This window comes from Dunckerocampus dactyliophorus, chromosome 19, assembly GCF_027744805.1.
Source record: "Dunckerocampus dactyliophorus isolate RoL2022-P2 chromosome 19, RoL_Ddac_1.1, whole genome shotgun sequence".
Lineage (NCBI taxonomy): Eukaryota > Metazoa > Chordata > Actinopteri > Syngnathiformes > Syngnathidae > Dunckerocampus > Dunckerocampus dactyliophorus.
Window position 1 is genome coordinate 15,195,131 of NC_072837.1, and position 26,561 is coordinate 15,221,691.

Here is a 26,561-nt window from a genome sequence, read left to right on the forward strand (position 1 = left end):
AGCTAATTTTTTTAGCCCCCAGCATGTTCTTAAAATTTCATTTTTAATGATTTGTACTTTTATAAATTACACTAATTGGCATTGTCACCTACAGAACAACACAAAGCTAAGATGTGGATATTTTGTTCAGATAGCTAAGCATATATTGACCTATATTGGATTGCTTTTAGCATCTTTAATGTACAAAATGTATACATTTTTATGTATTTGGCCCTCAGTAGAAAAAGTTTAGCTATGATGCTTCACATCAGGAAAAGACAAGTTTATTATTATACTTACTTAAATATCCACAATATCAAGTGCAAAGGGAAAACGTGATTTTTTATTATTTTCTCCACAATACAAAAACACTCTCCAATACTAGATATCATAACACAACTGACATGTTTGACAAACCTAAGACAAAAAAAGTGGATGAGGTATATAATAGAAGGAACAGACCTAAATGTCACTAACTCAGGATCACAAACAAGCTTGTTGTTGATAAAAGCAGCAATGTCTCAAGACACATTGGTCCCAAAATAAGTTTGATGGCAACTTAGCATGAATGACAGCAAAGAAGACGACAGTGGGGAAAAAAAGAAAAAAGTACAGCAGCATGGTATTGGTTTCTAACTGGCTCATGTTTTCTAACTCGAGTGGGTGGTGCTGTGGGGTCAACAACTTCCTCCCTGCAACCAACATTAGGCACCTGTCTATCTGCCAAGTACGGTGGCCAGCAGGGCCATTCGGATGTACATGCCGTTCTCGGCCTGGCGGAAGTAGGCCGCCCTCGGGTCCGTGTCCACCTCGGCACTGAAACACAACCAGAAGATTCTCAGCAAAAAACAAACAAAAAAAACACCTCAAGAGAGCAGTCTTTCCTTAAGTACTTATTGTACAGGACAAGTACGCCTGTCATGATAATCAAATAAGCGCACGATATATTGACATGTACGTGTTTGTTTGTTTTGCATCTGGGCACGTTGGTTCTATAACGGAATGAACAGAGGGAGTGAACCCTCTGGTGAACACACACACACACACACACACACACACAGATAGCGAGTGTGCACTCCCTGTGTGTGTCTTGTGCTACACGATCGAATACTTTTTTGTGCCGGTTGTGTATAATAAAACACGATCCGATGTCAATTTCAGCCCGTTTGTGCATCGTCATTTTGTGACATGAAAAAGTTTGCGCCAAAGACAATTAAATAATACCAAAACAGTCGGAACTTGCGTTTCAGCTGCCGTGTTTCCTGAAGTATAACACCTTTGCTGCAACCAAAACATGCACTTTGACCAAACTCAGACAAAACATTACACCTCATTAAATGTAAACAGGGTATTCCCCATACAATGTTGCTAAAAGTCAATCAAGGAAGTGTATATGCAAATGAGCTAACGTTTGCATTGACACATAATGTCAACTTCAGAGTATTTCCAGGTTATTGCTCCATTTTTTTTGTCACTATTCAGACAATAATGAAAGTGACATTCAAAATCAGGAATATGGCATAGTGTCCATGATACGTGTTACGTTTCGTTTTTTCTACTAATTATTTTTTCTCCTCAATACACTTAGATCATGTTTCCACAGAAGGTGAAATGTGTTACTCTTGTGCTAACTAGCATTGCATTGAAGTGCAATTTTATTTATAGAGACTTGATACTCAATCTTATTTGTTTTTATTGTGTGTCTTTTTCTATTTTTCCTGAACAGAGATAGGGTCTATTTTTTTTATTGTTTTTGGTTACAATTTTAAGTACAATTTTTGCTAAAAGAGACCTAGTCCATTTTGTTTTCATTGTTTTTTTGTTTGATTATGTTGTTTGTTGATTATATTTAAAAGCTATTGACATTCTAATATTTATTATTTTTTATATTTCTTGTCATTACATGAATGAAAAAATGGTCTAAAAATAATGATGACAATAATATTGTTTATAGGCAATCATTTGTAGGACAATCATCCAGCAAAATTTGTTATCGTGACACCCATTGAAAATCAACCTCAGCTTTACAGATGCCGCGTCTCCCGTATGCCTACCGTACACACGGTGGTATCAGATGTCATAATCACCTCAGCTGATGTCACTAATACAGCTAAAGGCTTTCATTGTGTCTTGTTCAACAGGTGAGTCTCACCTGATTTCGTTGACTCGGGGTAGCGGGTGCATGACGACCATCTTCTTCTTGGCTCCGGTCATGATGTGAGGGGTGAGGATGAACTGGCCGAAACACTGGCAGGGACACAAGGGACTCAAATTTACTCCCTTCTAGAGGACGGGTGTCAGACTGCAGCCACATTAGCACGAGGGTTGTACTCAAGAATGTATTCCATTTGATTATTATCCATTTAAAGCAGCAACAAACGAGTGTGTACTTACGGCCTTGTACTCCTCTTCAGAAGCAAACCTCTCCTTCTGAATCCTGGTCATGTAGAGTACGTCGGTATTGGGCAGAGCTTCCTCGATACTCTCAAACTCCTCCTGCAAACACACAATACTCGTCCTGGTGAGTATTGAAAGTATTCCATGATGACATGTCAGTGAGCATTTTGTGTCCGCTACCTGTTTGATGCCCTTGGAGGCCACGTAGTCTATGATCTCTGCTGGCATGTGGAGGTTCCTGGGGGCCACGTAGCGCAGCATGATGCGGTACTGAGTCAGCAGCTTGGCCAGCGAATGAACGGTGCGGCCGTGTTTCAGGTCGCCGACCATTGTTATCTGGCGCATTTTAAGACAAAGAATACGAGTTTAAGTCCCATTTCCTATTTCCATGAGGTTGTCGCCTCACCGTCATGCCGTTGACCGTTCCCAGCTCCTCTCGGATGGTGAAGACGTCCAGAAGAGCCTGGGTGGGGTGCTCGCCCACACCGTCCCCAGCGTTGATCACCGGCTTGCGGCAATGGCGTGATGCGCTCTGTATGATGAAATAAAAAAAATTAAAACACATGTAAACTCTAAAAACATGCATCACACGCCGTCAAACTCGGACCTCCACGGCACCGGGCGTAGGGTGTCGGAGCACCAGCACGTCTGCGTAGCAGCTCATGGTTTGGACCGAGTCAGCCAGCGATTCTCCTTTCTGTGTGGACGAGGTGGACTCGGAGAAGTGGACAACAGAGCCGCCCAGACGCTGCATGGCCGCCGCAAAGGAGCTGCTGGTGCGAGTGCTGACCTCGTAGAACATGGACGCCATCACTTTACCCTGGAAGGAATGACGTGGTCACTAACAAACGTGCACGAGGTACACTAAAGCTAGCTTAGCACAAAAAAAGACAAACACAGTCCAAGACCAACCTTCAAGATGTCCAGGCTGCGTTCTTTTTGAACCATCAAGCGTAATGTGTGTGCAATGTTGAAGAGGTGAGACATCTGAAAGGACAATAAAGTTACGTTTTGTATGCTAAACATGGATGATGTGCAGTTTTGGGGGGTGGCTTCTACCTGCTCTTTGCTGAACTGTCTGACAGACAAGATGTGCTGGCCTACTAGGGGGTGCAACAGAGGAGACATGTGGTTGTGGGACAGCTGGCCAGCAGGGATCTGTCCCAGCCCGGCCTGAGGGGACAGCAGCCTGGACAGGGGAGGGGGGTGACTGTATCCATCAGCGGCCCCCGTGGGTGGCAGCATGACCATCTCTGCAAAGAGAACTGCAACTTTTAGGGATGGTCAATTCATCAAGCGTTACAGTATGCAACATTTGGAAGCACCTGGCGGCAGTCCTGGGTCGGAGGAGCGGTGGACGCGAGGGGGCAGCAGGTAGCGACCCTCTCCTGCAGAGCGGCGAGGGCTGGGGGCACGGGTTCGCACCAGGCCCTCGCGGGGAGGAGTCGGCCGGGGACGCTCAGGGGTCTGATGCAGGGTGGGGGTGGGGTGTGTGACACGTATGACATGAATGCAAACTACATTTTCCATATCTGATCTGCTTTTCCACCATGATTTCCTACCATGGGGCTCTCAGGAGAAAGGACTAAAGCTGCCGGCCAGCTCTTCACATCTTCACCGTAACCTGGTGGCACTAACACCTGACACAAAACAAATCAAGCTCTCATCATCATTCTCGAGACAATAAAAAGATGTTAAGGACCAACCTGTCCATCGATGTAGGCCACCTCTCCTCGTAGGACCACACGCCGAACTTTGCCCTTCACCTTCATGCCGCTGAAAGGCGTCCACTTGGACTTAGTGAACTGCATGGTCTGAGGAATAATCCACTCCTGCTCCAGGTCCACCTGACACACACAAACTTGACTGGTCACATCCTGAGATGCTTTGCCAGGATATTCCCAAGCATGTGTAGAATTTGGGGATATACGATATTGGACGATATCGGTCAGGCAGCCGATATCGAGCATCTCCAGTAGAATTCCTAAACCACAGTGAGGTACACAAAAAACCATCAGGTGCAGACTCGTACCTCCACATAGGTGTTGTCTTGCACCGGGAGATTGAAGATCCTGCGTGGGTTATCGTGAAGACGCCGCACGATGTCGTCCAACGTCAGACGTCCATCACCCACGGCTGTCAGCAGCAGTGGCAGCATAGTCTCCAGGCCGGGATAACCTGGAGGAGGATGACCACTGCTCTTCTCCTCCACAGAGTGAGGAGCTGAAAACATCAATAAAAAAAATGTCAACTACAGCCGGACTGAAGACTTCATCCTGGAAGTGAGGATGTTCCTGACCATGGTCTGTGGCAAAGCAGTCAATGATGTCCAGGTTCTCCCACAGCGCCTCCATGTCCTCCTGGGTGCCCAGCATGGGTCGCACCTGCGCTCGTCCCTCACCAATCTCTATCACGTTGTCCTGGCATAGGAAGAGGTGATGGGGCGCCACCTCGCACGTCACCTGGATGCCCTTCTGCTTGGCGGCTCGGATGATGGAGATCTGAAGAAAAGTAGCAGAAAGTGCACAAGCCTTCTTCGGTAATTCTGTTTTCTTGCTCTGCAGCGTGAAGAGCGTGTTACCTCCTCCTTCTTAGCCACGTGGCAGATGTGGACTGGTCGCTGGTAGAGCTGAGCCACCATCAGGATGGCGGCCACCGTCTGATTCTCAGCGTGCGCCACGATGGGCAGATGCTTTGGCCACTTCTCAAAGTGCTTGAAAGAGAGGAAACAGTAAAACATGATGCTTTCTTGAACCTGACTTTCAAGTGTTTGCAGCTAGCATAGCCGCCACTCGCACCTCCATCCACAGGGAGACGTTATCCATCTTGAGCGTTGAGTAGGTGTCATTCAGATACATCTTCAGCCCAACAGCCTGGCCGGCAATGGATGGCAGGGTGGCGGCGTTGTCCGACGCGGCGCCCAAGTACAGGGCGTAGTCACAGCGGCAGCTGGCTTTAGCTAGCTGTGACACAATACGAACACTTGGCTCGCATTTCCTTTTTACAAAACGCAGAAGAGACGTTGAAAGGGTTTTGGCGTACCTTTTGCATGAGGATCAGAGACGTGGCGTCTGTAATAGCGGGGGAGGTGTTGGGCATGGCGCATACCATGGTCACGCCCCCTGCCAGGGCCGCCGCTGTACCGGAGGAGAAGTCCTCCTTGTGGGTGGCACCGGGCTCACGCAAGTGCACGTGGACGTCAATGAGACCTGGGATTCCAAGATCAGAAATGATGGGCTCAAAGTTCAGAGTTATGACATGGTAGTCTACAAATATCACCACTTAGCGGCTCACCAGGAAGACGGACCAGTGTCTGCGATGTCATGCTGTCAATGTGAGTTTTCACTGGCGGGCTTCTACCAATCTGACGAAGGGCCTGTAAACAATCACCTTGCTTTTTATTTCTCTGTGACGTATAATGATCCATGAAGTCAAAGCACGTGCCTGAACAAAGAGTTTGATGCACTTGATGTCGATGATAAGCGGCACAGAGTAGTCGATGGCCATGCGCCTCGTCCTGTAGCCTTTGGTGACGAAGGACGACAGGCGGCGACCTCCGCTGTTCCTCATGGAGAGGTTGACCACCAGGTCAAAGTGGTTCTCCTCCAAATAGTTCATGATGCTGCGCTGTTTCTCCTTGGTGGGACACTCGCTGTCGTCCTCCTCAAAAGGCCAATCCACAGCTGTCACCTGCCGTGACACCAAAGACGGGTCATGTAAAAACACATCTGGTTCTGGTGGATTGGAAGAAACCCGCCAACTTGCCTTGACGCCATGTTCCGTGTAGAAATCGGCGGTGCCCAGACTGGCGTACAGGTCGTAACCAAGCGACTCTAGGGCTTGAACGGTGGGAAGCAGCTCGCTCTTGTTCTACAAACGTAAACAAAACAATGGAGATGCTTGATATTGGCTTTCTTACAGATATCCAATATTGTTCAGCACTTTATTACCGACACAGGCAGCAACTCGTCCCTCAAACTAATGTGGTATAATGAACACATGATGTGTTTCACAAATAAACACTGTGGAAAATAAGAAATACCGCAATATGCAATACACGCTAGTGCCAAAACGCTGTGTGTGACTCAACAGGGGGGTCTAAACTTTTTCTTGTGAGACATACTGAAAAATGAAAGAATGCAAGCGCCACTTTATGCTAAGAAAATATGTTTTAAGAAAAAACTGCATCCCAGCTTTGTCATACAGGTGAAAAAGCATATTAGTATCAACTTCACTTTGTGCTCTTTTTTGCCCATTGATACTGTCCCCCCCAAAATATTTGAAATTTCTTATTAAATAATCTTTGTAAATTTTGTTCTTGTAATATTCTGACTTTATTCCCAAAATATAATTTTTCCCCAACCAAATTTTCCAAAAATGACAACTTTATTTTGTTTTGTTTTTTCATATTATGACCTCAAAACATTTTTTTCTTCAATATTTCAACCCTAAGCTACTAAAATGACATTATTCTCCCTCATAATATAACAAATTTATTGTCAGAAAATTGCAATTTTTTTGTCCTTAGAATATTACTTTTTTCTCTTAACATTTAGATTTCATTCTTGTAAAATTCCAGCTATTTTTACCTAACCATTTCAACTTCCTTCTAGTAAACTTCTTCCCCAACCTAATTTTCCCCAAAATTACAACTTTATTCATTGTTTTATTTGTCATTATTTTAGGACTTAAAAAAACCCAAACATTTTTCTTTAATATTTAAACTTTATGCCTTTTTTCCGCATAGTATTACAACGCTATTCTTGTAAAATCATGACTTTTTCTTGTTAGATTAGAACTTTTTTTCCTATATTTTCTCCTTTTTTTGGTCAAATTACCTTCTCAGTAGTAGTCAGTACTGCTACAGTATTTAGGTGGAGCCGTAAAAAGCAAAACTTAACACCTTACAGTCATTGCAAATTACATATTTATAATCCAAAGGCCAAACTTTCTTTGTTGCTCTGTGGATGAAGTATGTCACCAAAACGTAAAACTTTACAGTCATTGCAAGTTACATATTTACAATCCTAAGGCCAAATAATTCCACAAGGCAGACAAGCTGTGTTTGTTGCTCTGTGGAGGATGTACGTCATCACTTGCATGCCGACATCATTATCAGATAGACAAACCAATAACGAAATTACAAAGCGATGTCCAATATTATCGGACATCCTTACAAAGCTACATTGGAATCTGAGGTTCTTAGCAATGTTGGGATTTTACTTCAATGTCTTGTACCTTATAGCTGCCGATGGAGAGCAGAATGTTCTTCTTGGGAATCTTGAAGCCAGTGGAAAGCATAGCTTTGAGGTAAGCCTCGTAGCGGTTTTCGCCAAAGCAGGCCACTTCGCCAGTGCTCGTCATCTCCACGCCCAGCACCACGTCAGCCCCCGCCAGCCGTGAGAAGGAAAACTGAGGGACCTGAGAGAAACACGCAGGCAGGTGATGTCAACAAGTGACGACAAAAACATGTGGAATCAAAACTCGGCGTGAAGCTTTACCTTCACCCCCACAATTCCCTTTCCTCCCATGAGGCCCACCGGCTCCACCTCCTCGCCCATAATGACTCGCGTCGCCAGGGCAACGAGGTCCACACCCAAAGTCTTGGACACAAAGGGGAAGGAGCGGGAGACGCGAACGTTGCACTCGATCACCTTCAGCTGGTCATCCTAGCAAAGGAGGCAATCGATTGGTCACAGACAACGACGTCATTTCATGACAAACAATAAAGTCTTGTCACCTTGGCAATGAGCTGGAGGTTGAAGGGTCCCGTGACCTGAAGCTCCTGCCCGATGGCGTGGACTATCATCTTGATTGTCTCCATGGTCTTCTGGTTGAGGTCTTGAGGAGGAGTCACTAGCGTTGCATCACCAGAGTGCACGCCAGCATTCTCCACGTGCTCGGACACCGCGATGGCCATCACAACGCCGTCACATGCCACGGCATCGACATCTATCTCCTGTTTGATGACAACATCATCCATTACCTCATTGCTACACATTATTTCATTAACTGCAATAATTTTACTCTTTTTGCCTCACCTTGGCTTCCTGGATGAACTTGGAGATGACAACAGGGTGCTCCTTGGACACGGCCACAGCGCTACTCAAGTACTTCTCCAGGTCACAGTCGCTGTACGCCACGTTCATGGCAGCGCCGCTGAGCACGTAGGATGGGCGGACCAAGCAGGGGTAGCCCACAGTCTCGCAAAATTTCACAGCCGACTGCAGGGAAAGTTGGAATTGTTCAAGCTTCGGCGGTGAGTGTTTTAGAATGCCTAAAGCAATCAAAGGTTACCTCGGTGTCAGACAGTTCCTTCCACTGGGGCTGGCTGATGCCGATGGTGTCCAGCATTCTGGAGAACTTGAACCTGTTCTCGGCGGAGTCGATGAACTCGGGCGACGTTCCCAGGATGCGGCACTGCTGGCGGTGCAGCGACATTGCGATGTTGTTTGGCAGCTGGCCTCCCATGGACAGGATGATGCCTTCGGGGTTTTCCATCTCATAAATATCCATCACAACCTGAGACCAGCACAAATGCCGTCTTCACAACTGACGGAGACGTAAAAAAAAAAAAAAAAAAAGACGTACCTCGAAGGAGATTTCATCAAAATAGAGGCGGTCACACATGTCGTAGTCTGTGCTGACTGTCTCAGGGTTGTAGTTGACCATTATGGTCTTGTAGCCCATCTGCAGGAGACAAGATGAACGCCATCAAGCGACCATGATGGACCGCTGGAGTGGCTGTTAAGGACGCACCTTCCTGAGCTCCGTGATGCAGCCCACCGCGCACCAGTCGAACTCCACGCTGCTGCCGATACGGTAAACACCCGAGCCGATCACCATGACATGCAGGTCGCGGAAGTCCAAGTCGTTCTCCGTCCCGTGGTAGGTCAGGTACAGGTAGTTGGTGAAGGCCGGCCACTCGGCGGCCACCGTGTCAATCTGCTTAACCACAGGCAGGATGGACCAATCATGACGCAGCTTTCTCACTGCCAGCTCGGTGCTGAGAAGGCAAAAAGGAGGCAGGTCTTCAGTGTGACCCTGATTCAATAGCTGTCAAAACAATCTGTGGTGTTATTCCTTCATTCACCTCTGTATGGCGAGAGCAATCTGCTTGTCCGAGAAGCCCAGCTGCTTGGCTTTTCGCATCACCTGTGGCGGCATGGCGCTCTCGTCCTGCACGAGAAGAACCACAGAAACGATTGATAAACTGAAATGTGGCCCTGAGTCTTTTGTCAGAAACTCCTCCCACCTGGTTGTATGTCTCTAGCAGCCGCTCATGGTCGGCAATGTTCTTCATCTTGTGCAGGAACCAGCGGTCGATCTTGGTCAGCTGGTACAGCTGGTCCACCGTGTAGCCGGCCCTCAAGGCGGCGGCCAGGACAAAGATCCGCTTGTCCGTCGGCGTCTGCAGCTCCTATGAGCGGGAAATGACATAAGGGAGCGGGAAAGGTCATAAGCAAGCTATCAGGCCCTCTGCCATCTTTGTGACATCCTACACAAGCGAGATGCTCACCTGGTCAGACACTGGCTTGATGGTGTGGTCAAATCCTACACAGTTCTCATCCACCATCCTGAGAGCCTTCTGGAAAGCCTCCTCAAAGCTGCGGCCAATAGCCATCACCTCACCTGCACGGATCAAAACAGATTAAATCTAAAGGCATGTGTGGATACTGTCGGGAAAAAAATATTTACTGGGTGGGTAAATAATTATTTACAAGTAGATTTTAGAATAACTGTTTGCATTAATGTCTATTGATTGAATTATTGTTGAGTGCCTTAAAATAAGTACAGTATAGATTTAACTGTTTAATCAATTAATCTAATAACTTAGTGCATTATTACAAGTAGTTTATAGAAATAATAATTTTTAAAATAATTACCTAAGTAGATGAACATCTGTTTAAGTGTGTCAAAACAAGTATAAAACGGCAGATGGGATGATCGATCGAGACTCTCTCCAGTACATCCGGAGGAGCAGGGAACCGGTGTATGAGACCGGGTCCGGAGCGTCGTAAACTGCGGAAGACATTTTGTAAATCTAATTTGATGTGTGAGTCTTCTTTCCTTCTCATAACTGGAGATTAACGAACACGTAAGGGGGAGGTGAAATGAAGTCTTAATTTCCAAAGTGGTCCTTTGACCTTTAGTAGGTTGTGGAGAATTTCATCTCCAACAATACTGAAACATGAGCCAAAATAGCACAGAAAGAACAATAAAACTCCGCCTCATACCGACGCTCTTCATGGAGCTTCCAATCGTAGTGGAAACCCTCAAGAACTTGCTCAGATCCCAACGAGGCACCTTCACCACGCAGTAGTCCAGACTGGGCTCAAAGTTGGCCGTGGTAGAGTTGGTCACAGAATTTCTGTAAACACACATTGCTGGGATTATCAACACCAAAATCTGTATTTGTTAGCATTAGGGATGCTCCGATCAGGGTTTATGGTACCAATTCAGATAATGCAGGACTGAAATCGTCCGATCACATGAATTAATTATACATTTTTCAATGTATTTATGATGAGTGCTATTGGCCAGGGGTGCTGTATAAAAGGGGAAAGGTCAGGATAATTCCAAGGTGCCTTGACTGCCAGGGGCCCCAAAAATAGGCCATTACTAATAAAATTAGTAATTAATAATAAAGGAGTGAGGAGACAACGTGATGATTTTTTTGAGTCACGCACATACAGGCGAGTGTCTACATGGCTGCATTAGCTGTCGTTTGACTGATCACACTGTGAGCCTCGAAAATTCACCATACTCAGTCATGTGTTTGTTCAAGATTCAAGAGTTTTGTCATATGCATAGTAAAACAGGCAGTTATACTATGCAATGAAATTCTTATTCTGTTCATTCTCCCAAGAAAAGAAAGAAAACACAAGAAAAAAAAAAAAGACAAAAAGTTCTCCAAATGCCCTATCAAATTAAGGCTTTTTAACGTGCTACCCCCACAATATAGTTTTCATGGCATGTGTTTGTAGTCCAGTTCCACATGGCAGACATGATTGTTTTTGTTTTGGCATGCCTGCGCAGTGTGAAGGAAAGTGGGAGGAGGATGTTGCCTAAGACGTTAGTTAGGGCAAGACACTACACTGTACGCAGGGATCGCTTTGGGCTGCAATAGTACTTGCCACAGGTGATCGGCTTTTGTGATCAGCATTGAAAGGCATTTACTGGCATATGCCCATCACGTGATGTTTCAAGGAAATCGGCCGATACTGATCGGTGGCCGCTCGATCGGAGCATCCCTACCCGAGTTAGCGTCAGACTTGGAAGAAACGCCAGCGGCATCTTTCATGACATACTTGAGTTGCGGCAGCGGGATGCCCAGGCCAAGTTTAGCTGCCACGTAGGCTAGAGGATAACCTGTCGCCTTACTGGCCAGGGCGGAGCTCCGTGACAGGCGAGCGTTCACCTCGATGATGTAGTACTGCCAACAGTTCAGACACGCTCAGGTGAGAACAAGCACGATCCAACTGCGACAGCGTCACTTGTTTTCTAAGTTGCTCACCTGGTCTGACTCGGGGTTGAGAGCATATTGGATGTTACACTCGCCCACGATGCCGAGGTGGCGGATGACCTTGATGGCGGTGTTCCTCAGCATGTTGTACTCGTGGTCGTTCAGCGTCTGACTGGGTGCCACAACGATAGACTCTCCCGTGTGGATGCCCAGAGGGTCAATGTTCTCCATGTTGCACACCTGAACAGGAAGACAGCATGGCTGAGTATGCTTCAATAAAAGGACATTTAGGCTACGGTCACACCACAATTTGGATTTTTTATTTAAATCCGATTTTTTATGTGGTCGTTCACATTACCAAAAAAAATGCGACTTGTTAATGTGAACGCAAAGCGTCCGAGAAGTGACGTGCATGTGCAAAGGCACGACGTCACACGCGTTACCTGAGTTTACGGAAGTAAAGATTGCTGCAGTGTGTGCTCTCATGGTGTGCGATACCACCGATTTCATTTCCGATCCGATACTGGGTAGAATTCAGGCTGGTCTTGATGATACCAATCGGATACTTTGTGCAAATACACCTAATGTATCTGGTAAATTTTGAAAAGTAGAGTACAGTATTTCAAATCATAACAAGGCATCATAATAATGTATTGAATTACTTTAAACCCTGAAGTATTTTGAGGTAGTGGGGTGATTTACAATATAGCCAAGCTAATATACAACAACGGAAAAAAGAAAGGACAAAAATCATATATCTGAAGTATCAAAAGTATCCATTTTTTTTTATTTGACAATCAACTTCAGAGCATGATGAGCTGTTAGCGGAAGTATCGGCATTTCAGTATCATCACTAGTGTGCTCTCTAAAGCGTTTTAGAGAAAGCGATTTCAAGGATTTTGTGCCACGTGAGTCAATATTTTCTCAACCAAATGATTCTGTGTTAAGAAGAAAGAGGGCAAGAATTTGGGCTACGGCAGTTCGTAGACAACTTGCTGCCACGTCACACATTTTTAAAATAATTTTCAGATAAGAACTTTTGCCTACATCGGTGAGTACATTTATCCAAGTCTTGCACGATAAACCACGCCTTTCCATGACGTACACTACAGGGAAGGTAGTAGGTACTCCAAAACTTGGAACACCTGGAGGAATTAGTTGCACCAACTGTCAAGCCTTGATCAACCTTCATTTCTGCAGAACATTTTTAAATTGATGACCAATTTTGTGGTCCCTGAAACAGGCCTTTTTGTATAATTCTGAAATATACATTATTTTTCAGTTTTGGGTATCTATACCTTTTTATTTTTAACCTCTGGCTCTTCACCACTTACCTTTGTAACATTACAAGCTATTCATTGGACTATAACTGGAAAAATTGGGGTGTTCTAAAACTTTTGACCGGTAGTGAATGTGTCAGATATATGTGACCTGACCGCTCAGACTGCAGTAGCATCGGATACATAGAGGCCTGAGCCACATTTGGGGAAAAAAAAAAAAAAAAAAAAAAAAAAGGGAATTGTACTGTTCACATCAACATGAAAAAAAAAAATCACAAACAGGTCATAGGAGCAAAAAAATCGAAACGGACCTGCAGTGTGAACATAGCCTTCGACATTGGCATGGCTATTACAGCGGTACCTGGGTTTTCGTACACTCTAGTATTCATAGGATTCCGTTTTCAACAAAAATGTTTGCCAAAAATATCTCGGATTTACACTGTTTACAATTTACATTGTACACTGACTCGGTTATCGTGTGGTCAAACTAGTTTGTTTGCCGTGTATCATTCCGGTAGTAAAGTAAGAAGGTAGCATCTGTTACAATAGGATTGTAATGTATGGTTCCCAGTTAACACAACAGAGAATGCTGCTATTTTAGCAGCATTCTCTGTTTATCTACTCCATGTTTGTTTCTCATTTCGAATACTGTATTACCAAATGGTCACTGACAGTTTTGACAACTTTAAAATTAATAGAATCACTTTTTCAAAAGGCTTTTAAAAGTATTTGATGGAAAACCGTTGTCGTTTCATCATTGTCTCATTCTCCAGAAATAGAATATTCTTAGTTTCGCTACTCTGACAGACGCATAACATTCAGCCAAAAGGTGTTATCAGTCACAAGGTACAGAATCCTGAACATCCCTGTTGCTATAAGAGACTCTACTACCTTTAATTCATTTAGAACCCATCTCAAACAATGGCTCAAGAGGAACCACATCTGTAACCATTCATTTTACCATAATGCTTTATTTTACTGTTGTATGTTGTTCTTGTGTTTTATTGTCCATGTACTGCCTTTTGTCACACAGTCCTCCTCACAGTTTGGTGTTTTTTTTTCCGTTTTCTCATTCTTTGACCTACCAGGGACTACAGATAGCCTTTGGGCTAATTCTGACATATTTACACGCAAGTGTTCATGAATATGCACTGTCCCTATTTTAAATAAATAAATACAAATGCAAACACAGGTTGCAGGGGGAAGGGTGGAAGGGAGACACAACAGATACTGATTGAGGCCAGTGTGTGTCATGATGATTGTATACAGCTGTATACAGAAGTATACAGCTCTCAGTTAACAGACGAGAATGAAACAGCACCAGAGTGGCTCTTCCATCCCTTCCCCCCTCCACTCATCACCGTGTTCACCAACAAATCTTCAATCAAAAAGGTAAAAGCTATGGTAAATGTTCATTTATGCATTTCATTCGTCATCTTTATGTATTCCGCATTGTTTTCTGCATGTAAATCTATAATTTATCACTTTATTTTATCAGTATCACTTTATAATTTATCAGTATAATAAAGGATTACAGCTACCATGCACATGACAATAAAACTCTCTTGAATCTTGACTCTCTTGAATAATTATTCTCTATCAAATGTGTTTTGGGTGTCTGAAATGGATAATTTTATTTTATTTTATTATATATATATATACTGTATATATATACAGTATATATTTTGTTAGATGTATTATATCTATACAAAAAATTTATTTGGTTTTTGGTCAGACCTTTTGGAACGTGTTCATGATGAAAACCGAGGTGCCACTGTACCCCCACCAAGTATGAGAGCACGAAGGCAAGTGAAATGGGACTCACAGTGACACAGTTGTCGTAGGCGTCCCGCACCACCTCGTACTCGATCTCCTTCCACCCCTTCAGCGACTTGTCCACAAGCACCTGCGAGGTGTGAGCGAAGGCCGACGTCACCAGAGAGGTCAGCTCCTCACGGTTGTTGGCAAACCCGGAGCCCAGGCCGCCGAGGGCGAAGGCCGAGCGGACCAGGACGGGGTAGCCCAGGCGCTCTGCAGCCGCCACCGCCTGGAAAGAAAACACATGATGTTCACACTGAAATGAATTCCCAGGATGCTGAAGCAAAGGGCGACGCCGTATCCTATAGCCATGAGGCCATTTAAGCACTACTCAAAAGCCTGATCACCTGCTCCACAGATAGAGCCGCTTCGCTCGGGGCCACGTGCTCGTTGATCTCCTCCATCTTCTCCACAAAGATCTTCCTGTCCTCTGTCATCTCGATGGAGGCCACCGGCGTTCCCAGCACTTTCACATTATACTTCTCCAGCACGCCCAGCTTGGTCAGCTCCACACCGCAGTTCAGCGCCGTCTGCCCACCAAAGGTTAAGAGGACGCCGTCGGGACGCTCGTTTTTGATGACCTGAAACAAAAGCAAGGTGAACAGTCAGTGCAACGTGAGGACTCTCACGCATCATAGCCAAGACGACACATACCTGAGTGACATACTCTGCGGTGATGGGCAGGAAGTAGACCTTGTCCGCCAGACCTTTGGAGGTCTGCACGGTGGCGATGTTGGGGTTGATGAGCACCGTCTGGATGTTCTCCTCCTTCAGAGCTTTTATAGCCTGAAAAGAGAGCAGAGGGCCATCTTAAAGCAAAACTGCACTTTTTTTGGAATTTTGCCCATCATCCATAATCCTTATGTGAGACATGAACACATGTCTCTTTTCTGCTTGTTCTAAAGATTTTAAAACAGATAAAAAGACACAGATAAGAATGCTCGTAATGGAAAACACATTTATCCCGCCTATAAAGCCTTTTGAAAAAAACTCCAAAAAGCGCCAACAACGATCCATTTACATACAATCTGACATGCATATTAACCAAGCTACAGCTCCATTAGTATTATTAGTATTATTATTATTATTATTAACAACATTGATCAAACTACGTTACTGGGGTATTGACACCTTGCCAAACCACACCAGCTAGCTACTAGCTGGCTAGTGACTAGCTTCACCACACACTCGCCCGCAGCACTTCCGACCACTACCAAAAAGGTAACGCTACATATTGGAGGTGCTGCTACTGCTGCTGCTTTTATTTTTGAGTTTGGAAACGTTAACGCAAGTTGGAAGTGTTTGTTTCTGTTGCTATGTGAAATCAATGCACCCAGGAAGGAAGTTCTGGTAAAAAAAAAAAAAAATACTGTAAGTATCACATGTTATCATGAATGTACCAGTTACTACCTGGTTACAGCATGTACCTGTATACAAAACCATAAAACCGTCTTGGAAGTTTTTGGAGGTGTTCTAAAGGGATAGTTCGGATTTTTTAACATGAAGTTCTATGATGTCCCCCCATCAGCATTGGACTATATCAACAGTGACTTACCCCCCCCCCCTTTGGCTTCTCAAAACAATATGCAAAAGAGCAATACATTTGCATCATAAAAATGCCTCCTCAAAAAAAAAAATAAAAAAATCAGACCTCACAAATCGCTCGGCGTTATACTTGTCTCCCGCCGTGTCCCTGCACACTGTCACCTCTCCATTTGTGCATATGCGATGAAGACATTTGTATCTTCTTCCGCTGTGGAACACACGTGTGGCTGTGGCGCTCCGTCACGAATGTCTTGTCGTTTTTGACACCCAAAATCTCAGGTCTCCCTGAATGGACTTTTTCAAGATTTGCATGTTATGTTCTTTGGTACCTCTAAGATGCAATATAAAAAATTAGGAGGGTGTTTTTCCTTAACCCCCAAAATTTTCATCTTGAATCTTGAATAACTTCGTATGCATTGAGAATATTGTAAGACTGAGTTATGATTTTAATTCTTCACGAAAAACTGCCCTAAAGAGCAAAGTTTGGTTAACCTAGCACCAATAGTTTGGAAGAAAATAAGGATTATATTGAAAGATAAATGGTCACGGCTGCAGCAAAATATTCCATCCTTAATCACTCCCTTAACAATTGGAGTTTTGAAAAAATCTTTCTGATTCTTGGTTTGTATGGCGCAGAGACTATTTTATGTGAATAAGAGCAAAATCTGAGGGGGTGTGATTCCACCCATTGGTTGATTTGACATGGAAGAGTCCAGAAAAGATAAACATGTGTGTTCATGTCTCACATGAGGATTGTGAATGATGGGCAAAATTTAAAAAAAAAAAAAGTGCAGTTTTCCTTGAAGACAATCAAAACCAGGACAAGTCAAGCAAGTCTTAGTGTTCCCAATAATTTGACAATTAAATACAATCATGGCCCTTTGTCACTTCCTGGACAATGAAGGGTAAATTAATCTTGAAAAATTGGAAGGATCCATTCCATCTACATCAAACCAACGCTTTTACAGACCTGAGAGCCTGAGTAGTCAAACTCGCCAGCTTGGCCAATGGACAGTCCTCCAGAGCCCAGGATGAGGACCTTCTTCGGTCGGGAAACCTCTTCGAGCTTCGGGAAACCCAGGTAGGTGAGATAGTCCAGGAGACGCTCCTTTACTGGAAGAACCAAAAGGCAAAACCACGTGTGACAAAGACGCCTGACATGATTACATTAGGCTGATGGTGAAGAGCATGTCTGGTTACCAGATTTGCCACCATTGCCCTCTTTGTGGTCTCTGACGGTGCTGAGGAACACGTCAAACAGGCCAACCAGATCCGTGGGACCAGCCATGTGCTCGGGATGGAACTGAACACTGGGAGGGGGAAGAATGTGTCACACTTGTTCATCATATAGAGGCCGACTCAAGGAAGGCGTGACTAAGCCAGCTGCCTCGTCTTACCTGAAGAGGGGTTGCGTGTTGTGCACGATGCCCTCGTTGGTGTGGTCGTTGGCGTTGGTGAAGAGGACATCCCAGTCGCTGGGCAGCGTGTCAGGGTCAACAGCGAAGCCGTGGTTTTGACTGGTGATGAAGCAACGGTCGGTGCCCTTGTGGATGCAAGGCTGGTTGTGGCCACGGTTACCATACCTGGCAGACACAAAATGGACTAACTTATTAAGTTTGAAATGCCGGAAGAGGAGATGATTTGTTCCAGGACTGTTCTTGAGAAAATAGTGTGTTTTCCCACAGGGACAATCTGCAAGTTGTCATTCCATTTGTCTAACAGGTCATCACGACCTTCGATGCACCTAAACCCCTTCACATCATTAGATGCTTTATTTGTTCTGTCTTAATCAAAACATGGTCGCTCAATCAGTGGCAGATGGCTGAGAACAGCCAAAAGACGTGTTTCACATCAACAGAGTGATCATGTGATTGGTTGATAATGAAGAAGTGTTGTGTCACTGTTGTGGACAGCGATATGTAGCCGTACAGCGAAATGTGTCCGTGGTGCTGGAATGGAAACTGCTGTTGTCGTATCAAGGTATAAATAAAGTTTAAAAAGAGCATCAGACTGCGTGTTCCTCTATCCCCTTGAAGCACTTGTTGGAGGTGGCTGATTCTCTACTCACTTAGCACCCAATGAGGCACCGATTGCCACCTAGTTTTTCGGTTTGGTTACTACTGTTAATATTAAATCTGGAACTGGGTTTCCGTACCCATCCCGAATCACAACAGTGCATGATATGCTACTACACATTAATCCCTGTCTTCCTGGAGTTTCCAGTCCAAACAGTACGGCATGATCAAGTGAAATCTGACAAATTTCAGTTTTGGCACCATCAGGCAGACTATGTGTTACTATGTTTTATTGAAGTGCTTTCAATGTTTTTGAGCCACTGACTTCATCTTGTAGGTGTTTGCGCCAATGACCAAGGAGAGCAGCTGGTGTCCAAGACAGATACCAAAAACCGGCTTAGGGTGATCCACGCACACCACCCTTCTCACGTTGTGGATGGTGGCCTGGCAGAGTTGCGGATCCCCGGGACCATTGCTGATGAATAAACCATCAAAGTCTGGGTAGGACAACAGACAAACACACCAGGAAATGTATCGAAATGTCAAGTGGCACCAACACTGGTCAACAATGCATGTGATGCTAGCCTGCGCTCTCCAGTGGGTGGTCCCAGGGTACAACGGTGACGCAGGCCCCTCGCTCCGCCAGGCAGCGGATCTGGTTGTATTTGATGCCACAGTCCACCACAGTGATCCGCAGATTTCCGTTGGGGTTGAAGACGCGGGTCTCCTGGTGGAAGAAAATCAAGCACTTTAAAAGGAACCCAACCTTCCTTTAAAAAAACAAGAGGATAAAAAAAAACTATTCAGGTACCGTCATGGACACCTCCTGGACCAAGTTGCTCTTGTGGGGATTATACAGGGGAACGCTCTCCTCGGGGGTTTCGTCCAACACCAGCTTCCCCAACATGGTCCCCTTCTCGCGGATCTTTTTGGTCAGGCAGCGAGTGTCGATGCCTACAAAGTTACACAACAGGCTCAAACTATGTCCAGCGTCTGCCGTCTCATTTGCATCCAGCTTCTGACCTTGTATCCCTGGAACGCCTTGCTCTTTCAGCCACTGGTCCAGCGACTTGACTGAGCTCCAGTGACTTGGACTCTCCGACAGCTCCCCGATGAGCAGAGCGGCAGCATGGATCTTTGACGACTCAAACCACTGACAGAGACAAGACAATTACGAGATGTTCCATATGACTTTGTTGTTTGAAGGCCAACCTTGCTCAGTCCAAATGCGCCCTCTTCGTCCTCCGGCACGCCGTAATTGCCCACCAGAGGGTAGGTGAGTGTTAGCAGCTGGCAGTGGTAGGACGGGTCGGTCAGTGCCTCGGGGTAGCCCACCATACCCGTCTGGAACACTGAGTGGAAAATAAACAAAACATACTTTCATGAGGAAGATGGCCTTTGTCATAGTATTCCAAAGATATTCCAATGATATTCCAAGTTTACCACAAAGGCAACCAAAATATGAGTACATTTGCAAATCCACAATAGTACAAATATTGATACACAGACAGTATCAATCATTTGAATCTCATAAGGTTGTGTTGTAATGTAGCATCCTGTAAGAAGTCTTTCACAATGTTTAAAACAAAAGTGACTCATGTTCGGGTGGTTTCTTTGGCGCATGTTGCATCTCTTCAACCAACATGTTGCGTGAAAGAACAACTGGCATGAAGACATGTTCCAGCATGGTACATGACCGAACAGACAGGCTTGGTAAGATGGCTTTACATGTCAACATGACGGCTGAAAAGACACTACTAACTGTAAAGGACAGCTAGGCTCACGTACCAACTTCTCCACACACAGACACTTTAGCGCCAAAAAGGCGGCCTTCGAACCTCGTCCCGTCCTCCAGGATCAGGCTCGCCGTGGTCCCCTTCTCCTCGGACATAATGATTGAAGTTATAGGTACCGGCTGGATGTCAGGGGTTGACTTCTGGACGTTGCGACAATCAGCGGCTCTCCACGTGAAAGTCAAGACGCCGCGATGGAGCAGAAGATGGTGCTGTAAGTTCAAAAGAACACGGTCTCCGTCGGCGGATGTTAAGTAAAAACGGCGGATGTTTGAACTAATCCGAGCGGCAAAAGCAGCGGCTACTTGATTTTTTTGCTCCCGGTTGGTGTTCTCTTGCCAGCAGCGGCCAGGTGTCTCCCACGTGCGGCCACCACTCGAAGTCCACTCTTGCCTGAACCAGCAAGGTAGACGCAACAGCAATGTTGTTTCCGGTTAGGGTTTTCAAAGTATTCCTCTGTACTCCGGTATTGCTACGTTTTTATTTTCTTCTGAATTATTCCTTATACCGTTTTCTAATCAATACATCTTGTCATTGTATGCCAAGAGTTTTCACGTGAGAAACCTTTTATTGTAATTTACGTGTCCTCCGTACATTTGAATGTACAATAGTCTTTTTCAGGTACAATTGCGAGGCTGAAAATATTTTGCCACGCCCCCAACGTCACCCCACAACGTCAAATAGAGGTGGTCCTCCTGCTTCCCATCAACTCCTCAGCAGCTGGAATTGGTGATGGAAATTTCGGCTCTTTTGAGACGGTTTTTTCACGCGGCTCACTAAAAAGAGTCAACTCTTTCGCTCCCAAGTGGCTACTCTTGATTTTTTTGTCTTTTTTAAAGTAATTAATTACCAAATTATTGTGTAAAATGAATTACTAAAGTGACCCTAATGAGGAGAAGCGGCATAGCAAATTGATGGATGGATGGGCTGGTGGCCCTCCTTTCCATCTAAAGAAAGAGACAATAATATTACTAATATAACAAGTATAAATATAATAATGTTGAATATGTGTTTTCTTATAGCTTGACATGCTTAATGTTATTGCTTGTTTCACAGAATCCCAATACTGTACTTATACATGAAACAGTGCAGTCAGCACCAAAATGAACATCAAGTTACAATTGACAATTGCTAGACGTTTACCTTTATCAAACCAAGTGATAAATGTGACCTAGTCACCAGAAACTGTATTGTTTATCAGGTAAAGTTCAACACTGACCAGCTCTGATTGTACCAGGGGTCAAAAGTACCTTATTCATTTTTTCATTTTTATCAGTCATTGATGAATTTACTGTCTCATCAGAGGAAGAGAACCAACTTTCTAGCAATCGTAATACAAGAAAAATCTTGGTTTAAGGGTCAAAAAGTAGGCATGTGTGATTTTTCTGGTTGTACTGTACAGTATTAACACAAAAAAAAAGCCAACTGGACTGCGATGATATTAACACATTTTCTGAGCTTGGTCTGCCTTAGTTCTAGATGATGCAGTATTACTGTATACTACATAGTCTCCACTTTGCTGCAGCTGTCTTTTTTCCTGCTACCCCCAGTCTCTATTTTTTTAATAAAATAAGTCTCTTTACCATGGCCAACAGACACACTCATCTCCTCAAATGTTCTTAGGGGTTGTCCACACAAACGTTTTTGGGTCAAAAAAAGCTAAGTATTTTATTTTCAGCCTTTCATCCACACGGAATTGGCGTTCTGGGTGCCCTGAAACGCTATTGTTTCAAAACTGCTTCCAGAGTGGGAAAAGCTGAAAACCCCGGCTTCTTGTTGCCATATAGACACCCAAGCCACTACTCTGAAAACTACATCATTGCCCCGTCACGTGACCAGAAGTGACAACACAACACACCAACATATCTGAATATTTCCGACTGGCATGACACACCCTAGTTGACATTGATATTTAGCTGTCTTATACACCAAAATAACTTGACTACTTCGTCGTCAGTCTAAACACGCGGAATATGACAGACTTATGCGTATGCGTTCTTTCTTCTATAGTTTTGTATCACATGGTTCCATCTGCGTGTCTTAACGAGACACGTCGGTGTGCCTTGTGTATTACATCGTTTTCACCCAGTGATTCCCATCTGAATGTGGCTATTTACTAATCTGGCACAGTGTGGACGCAAATTTATTTGAAACAGCCAAGAAAAAACAACCCAGAAACGTTTCCCTGTGGACATGGCCTAGTGTGCCTTAGTATGATTGTTTTCAATGGTACTATTTGCAAATGGAAAATCGACCACTTCAAAGGAAGCAAGCCAAGCTGGTAAAAGTCAGACGCACATGAAGAACATCACTTCAAAAGTTACTTTATGAATCATCATTTCATAATTGAAGCTCAACTCTGTAAAAAAATACAAAAAATACATCTGGAGGTGGTGGGGCACTGCCTGACGTGCCCTTGATGCAAGATGGCTGTCACATTATGGTTAGGAGCAACAAAGCCTCATCTACATTGAGCCTCCTAGCTGCAACTATTTTCTGCTTTTCTAGCTGCAGGTTGGTGTCTTTCACTTTGCGTTTGACATTGTGCAGCTGGTGCGTTTTGTCATTCAGTAGCAAGATCAGCTGGGTCCGCCTCTTGGTGGCCAACTCTGCATGACTCTGAAGGAGCTCCTTGGTGTTCCTCAGCTGCCTGTCCAGGACCGGGTCAAACATCAAGGTTCTGAAATTGTCCGAAGGATTCTTGCAAGCGATCCTCACAATCTCATCCATCAGGCCGCCTATCGGCTGGCCGTCGTCCTGGAGATGGACCTCCGGTTCCACAGGTTCCGGAGCAGAGTCCTGCAGGACCGTCCCTGAATTTGTCTTTATTGCCTCTGCAAGCTGACAAGTGACTTTTTGTAGCAGCGTCCTTGCCCAGAACAGCTCATCGATCTTTTCATTGATGAGTTTGATCAGAGCAGTCCTCTCCTTGACTGCAGTCTCAACATCTCTCTGCAGAAGCTCTTTGACATTTTGCAGCTGCCAGATGACGGTCTGGTTGAGTCTGGTCCTCCGACTCCAGTGATCTGGGACAGTTCCTGTGTCCTGTAAGGCTTGGTTGTCCCCCGCTTGGTTTACCAGTCCACCCAGGGAGCCGAGGTCGATGCCGAAGAGCTGCGAGCAAACCCGAGCTTGCATCCGGTGGAGTTTGTCCGTCAGGGCGCCGAGTTTGGCTTCCAGTTGTGTGATCTCTTCATCCGCTCTATGCTGAATGTCCTGGATGTTCTGCTGGAACTTCTTGTGCAGCTCATCAATGTCCTGCTCAAGCTGCTTCAACTTCTGATCGTGGACTTCATGGTCTTGCTTTAATTCGCTCAGCTCCAGGTGTTTGATTTTTTCATTTGGGTGCTTCTTCATGATGGGATTTCTCAGGAGCTTCTGGAGTTTTGTGATCTGCGTCTGTACTTTTTTTTTCTCTTGTTTTAACATGAGGACGTCCAATGATCCAACCACACGTTGTTTTTTTTTCTCCTCCGTGGCGACAAACACTTGAATTTGTTTGCTCACCTTGTCTTTGTGGCGCAAGTCCTTCTTCTTGCATTCATTGAGGAAGGCATCAAATTCGCTGTACCGTTTGTCGTGGTCTTGCTGGAGACTGTGGATGAGGCTGCTCCAGTAATGCTCTCTCTCACTCAGCTTGGTCTTCTCTTTGTTTGTCAGGTCATCTTGGAGCAGCTCCAGTTTCTTTTTGTACTTTTGCTCTGTTTGCAGCAGTTGTTCCTTCATCTCTCCTCTTTTTTTGGCCATGTCATCGTTGTGCTTCATCTTCAGCGTGTTGACGGTGTCCTCAATGTCCAGCTGCTCGTCCAAAATCATTTCACTGCGCTCCTTCTCATAGGGCTTGACCTCCACGTCCTCGTTTTTGTGCACGTGCTTGTAAAATCCCTTCTGATGCTTCTTGAGGTCCTCATTGTAGAGTTTGATTTCTCCCAAATACTCTTTGATGTCTTGTCTGTTGTTGAGCTCGTCTGTTTCAATTTCGCTGTACAAGTTGATGAGCTCCGCGTTAGTCTCCTCCAGCTGTTGGCCCGTCGCCTCCCAGAAGGTGCGGATCATGTCCACCTCCAGTTGGAATTTGTTTCTCTCCTTCACTTCATTCTCCACATCTTTTTGGAGCTGTTCAATTTGCTTTATCATGGCCTTCACCTCCTCAGACAATTCGGGCGGCGGCTCAGGCACTTCAGCTGCTTTGGCCGCTCCTCCCTTTCCCTTCCCTCCCTTTCCATCTTTTTTGCCTTTGCCTTTTTTAGGAGGCATGCTTGCTATGCTCACTTGCCGCCTGACAGAGAGTTTAAGAGCTTGTCGCAAAGTGAAGACACAAATTCAGTGCACACCTCAGCTTTGGAATGTTGCTGCACACATTGCAACAAGCCATATTGTGAACATGCGTGACATCATCAAAGCTTTTACAAGCCATAAAGACTTGTGACAACAAAGACACATGTCATGGCTGACTTTTATTTTGTCGAGGAGGCACCTAGTTTAACCATTACAATGCTCATGTTATAAAACTAAAACAGTAGAATAGAAAGATATGAGTACAGATAGCAAAATAATAAATTGCAATGACAGAAGGGGGATGTAGCTCAGTGGTAGAGCGCATGCTTTGCATGTATGAGGCCCCGGGTTCAATCCCCGGCATCTCCACTTTTTATGTTGTCCACTTATCTCAAACATCCCCAAACCAAATACTTGTATTTTAATTTTTTTTTGCCAACACAAAGTATGATTATTCATTTTAATATACAGACCTGAGCTCACACGCTGCACTCACCTATTGAAATAATTTCGAAACATTGTTATATTTACAAACGGCTTCATTAAATATACATGAGAATGTTTATTTTTCCCCATTAACATACTGCATACAAACATACCTGTCAGAGAAAACACTAGCTTTGTCATGTCAGCGGTAACTAAGGAGACCAATCTGTTTACAAGGCCGCCATTTCTCAACAATGGTAGTACAGTAATTGTTATTGACGTCATCCGTCAGCGCCACGGTGCATTTTCAAAGTACCCGGATGTTTTCCCTCGAACGTCTCGAACGAGGTCCAAACACGTTAAATATGTCCTTTGTATTTAATTTGTTATATAGTAACAATCTGTCTTCCATATTACAATAAATTAGAATTTGAAATAAAAAATAAAATGATGGCGTCAGATTTACGACAACCTTTCGCAAGGCTCTTCGTGACGCCACGAGGCAGGAAAGGAAAAGTGACAGGATCAAAACGGTTGTGGAAGCGGCAGAACAATATTTAAACATCAAAGACGTGAAAGCAGAAGAAATACATAGTATGTTGACTATACATAATGATGCAGGACCTCAGAACGGTAATTAAAATCACAATGGTACTCCACATCCTACAATGGAATGCAAGAAGTTTAATAGCAAATGGACAAGAACTTAAGAAATATATAACAGAAAGTAGGAAAAGACCTGATATTATATGTGTGCAAGAAACGTGGCTTAGACCACAGCTGGATTATGTGTTGAATGGCTATGAATCAGTGCGATTCGATCGAAAAGAAAACCAAGGGGGAGGGTGTGCAACATTTGTGAGGGATGGAATAATATATAATAGAATAACAACAGCAAATGAAATAGAATGTGTGATTGTTGAAATACATCAAGCAAATACAAATATAATCATTATTAATATATATAACCCCTGTAAACTACTAGATGTTGAAACAATGGAGAAGATAATAAGGAGGCATGGTGGTAGAGAGATCTGGTGTGGGGACTTTAATGCACATAATAGTTTATGGGGAAGTAAGCAAACAGATCACAATGGAATAGTAGTAGAAGAACTCATGGATATCAGACAGTTAGTATGCTTAAACAAGGGAAATGGAACAAGAATAGATATACGGTCAAATACAATGTCATGCATTGATTTAACTCTGGTCTCACATAGCTTGGCAAGTTCCTGTGAATGGTATGTAAATGAAACCACAAGTATAGGAAGTGACCATTTTCCGATAAGTTGTACAATAAACGCAGAAGTAGATATCAAAGAAAGACACAGACATAAAAAGTGGTGCTTTTCAAAAGCGGATTGGAGAAAATTCAGGGAGGAATGTAGTAAAGCAGCAAATTCAATATCAATGGAAGGTGGCATAGAGGAATGCACAGTTAAGATCACAAATAAGATAATAGAGGCAGCAATGAAAAGTATACCGTGTAAGTCAATTGGAGGGGAAAGGAAAATGGTTCCATGGTGGAATGAAAAGTGCACAACAGCTGTAAAAGAAAGAAATT

At 44.3% G+C, this 26,561-nt stretch overlaps 2 protein-coding genes and 1 non-coding gene across 3 annotated transcripts; 1 reads left to right on the top strand and 2 right to left on the bottom strand.

Moving 5' to 3' along the window:
- Window positions 1–300: 300 nt before the first annotated feature.
- Window positions 301–20,707, bottom strand: cad (carbamoyl-phosphate synthetase 2, aspartate transcarbamylase, and dihydroorotase). Its single transcript, XM_054762323.1, has 44 exons — window positions 20,289–20,707; window positions 19,713–19,852; window positions 19,524–19,653; window positions 19,312–19,454; window positions 19,086–19,227; window positions 18,826–18,997; window positions 17,883–18,068; window positions 17,686–17,795; window positions 17,456–17,598; window positions 15,595–15,726; window positions 15,288–15,521; window positions 14,948–15,169; window positions 11,894–12,082; window positions 11,688–11,812; window positions 10,614–10,747; window positions 9,896–10,008; window positions 9,632–9,796; window positions 9,470–9,555; window positions 9,136–9,382; window positions 8,968–9,066; window positions 8,674–8,898; window positions 8,418–8,600; window positions 8,117–8,335; window positions 7,878–8,045; window positions 7,615–7,797; window positions 6,142–6,246; window positions 5,821–6,066; window positions 5,671–5,752; window positions 5,419–5,585; window positions 5,175–5,339; window positions 4,958–5,089; window positions 4,676–4,877; window positions 4,409–4,599; window positions 4,083–4,223; window positions 3,939–4,016; window positions 3,702–3,843; window positions 3,436–3,629; window positions 3,289–3,363; window positions 2,984–3,196; window positions 2,783–2,908; window positions 2,557–2,712; window positions 2,374–2,475; window positions 2,132–2,226; window positions 301–795 (listed from the first exon to the last, which is right to left on the bottom strand). The coding sequence occupies exons 1-44, from the start codon at window positions 20,389–20,391 to the stop codon at window positions 696–698; spliced, it is 6,705 nt and encodes a 2,234-aa protein (XP_054618298.1). The 5' UTR covers window positions 20,392–20,707; the 3' UTR covers window positions 301–695.
- Window positions 20,708–22,661: 1,954 nt separating this feature from the next.
- LOC129172417 (dynein regulatory complex subunit 4-like) lies at window positions 22,662–24,626 on the bottom strand. Its single transcript, XM_054762110.1, has one exon. The coding sequence runs from the start codon at window positions 24,548–24,550 to the stop codon at window positions 22,727–22,729; it is 1,824 nt and encodes a 607-aa protein (XP_054618085.1). The 5' UTR covers window positions 24,551–24,626; the 3' UTR covers window positions 22,662–22,726.
- Window positions 24,627–24,868: 242 nt separating this feature from the next.
- Window positions 24,869–24,940, top strand: trnaa-ugc (transfer RNA alanine (anticodon UGC)). Its single transcript has one exon. It is a non-coding gene; the product is annotated as a tRNA-Ala (tRNA).
- Window positions 24,941–26,561: the final 1,621 nt, after the last annotated feature.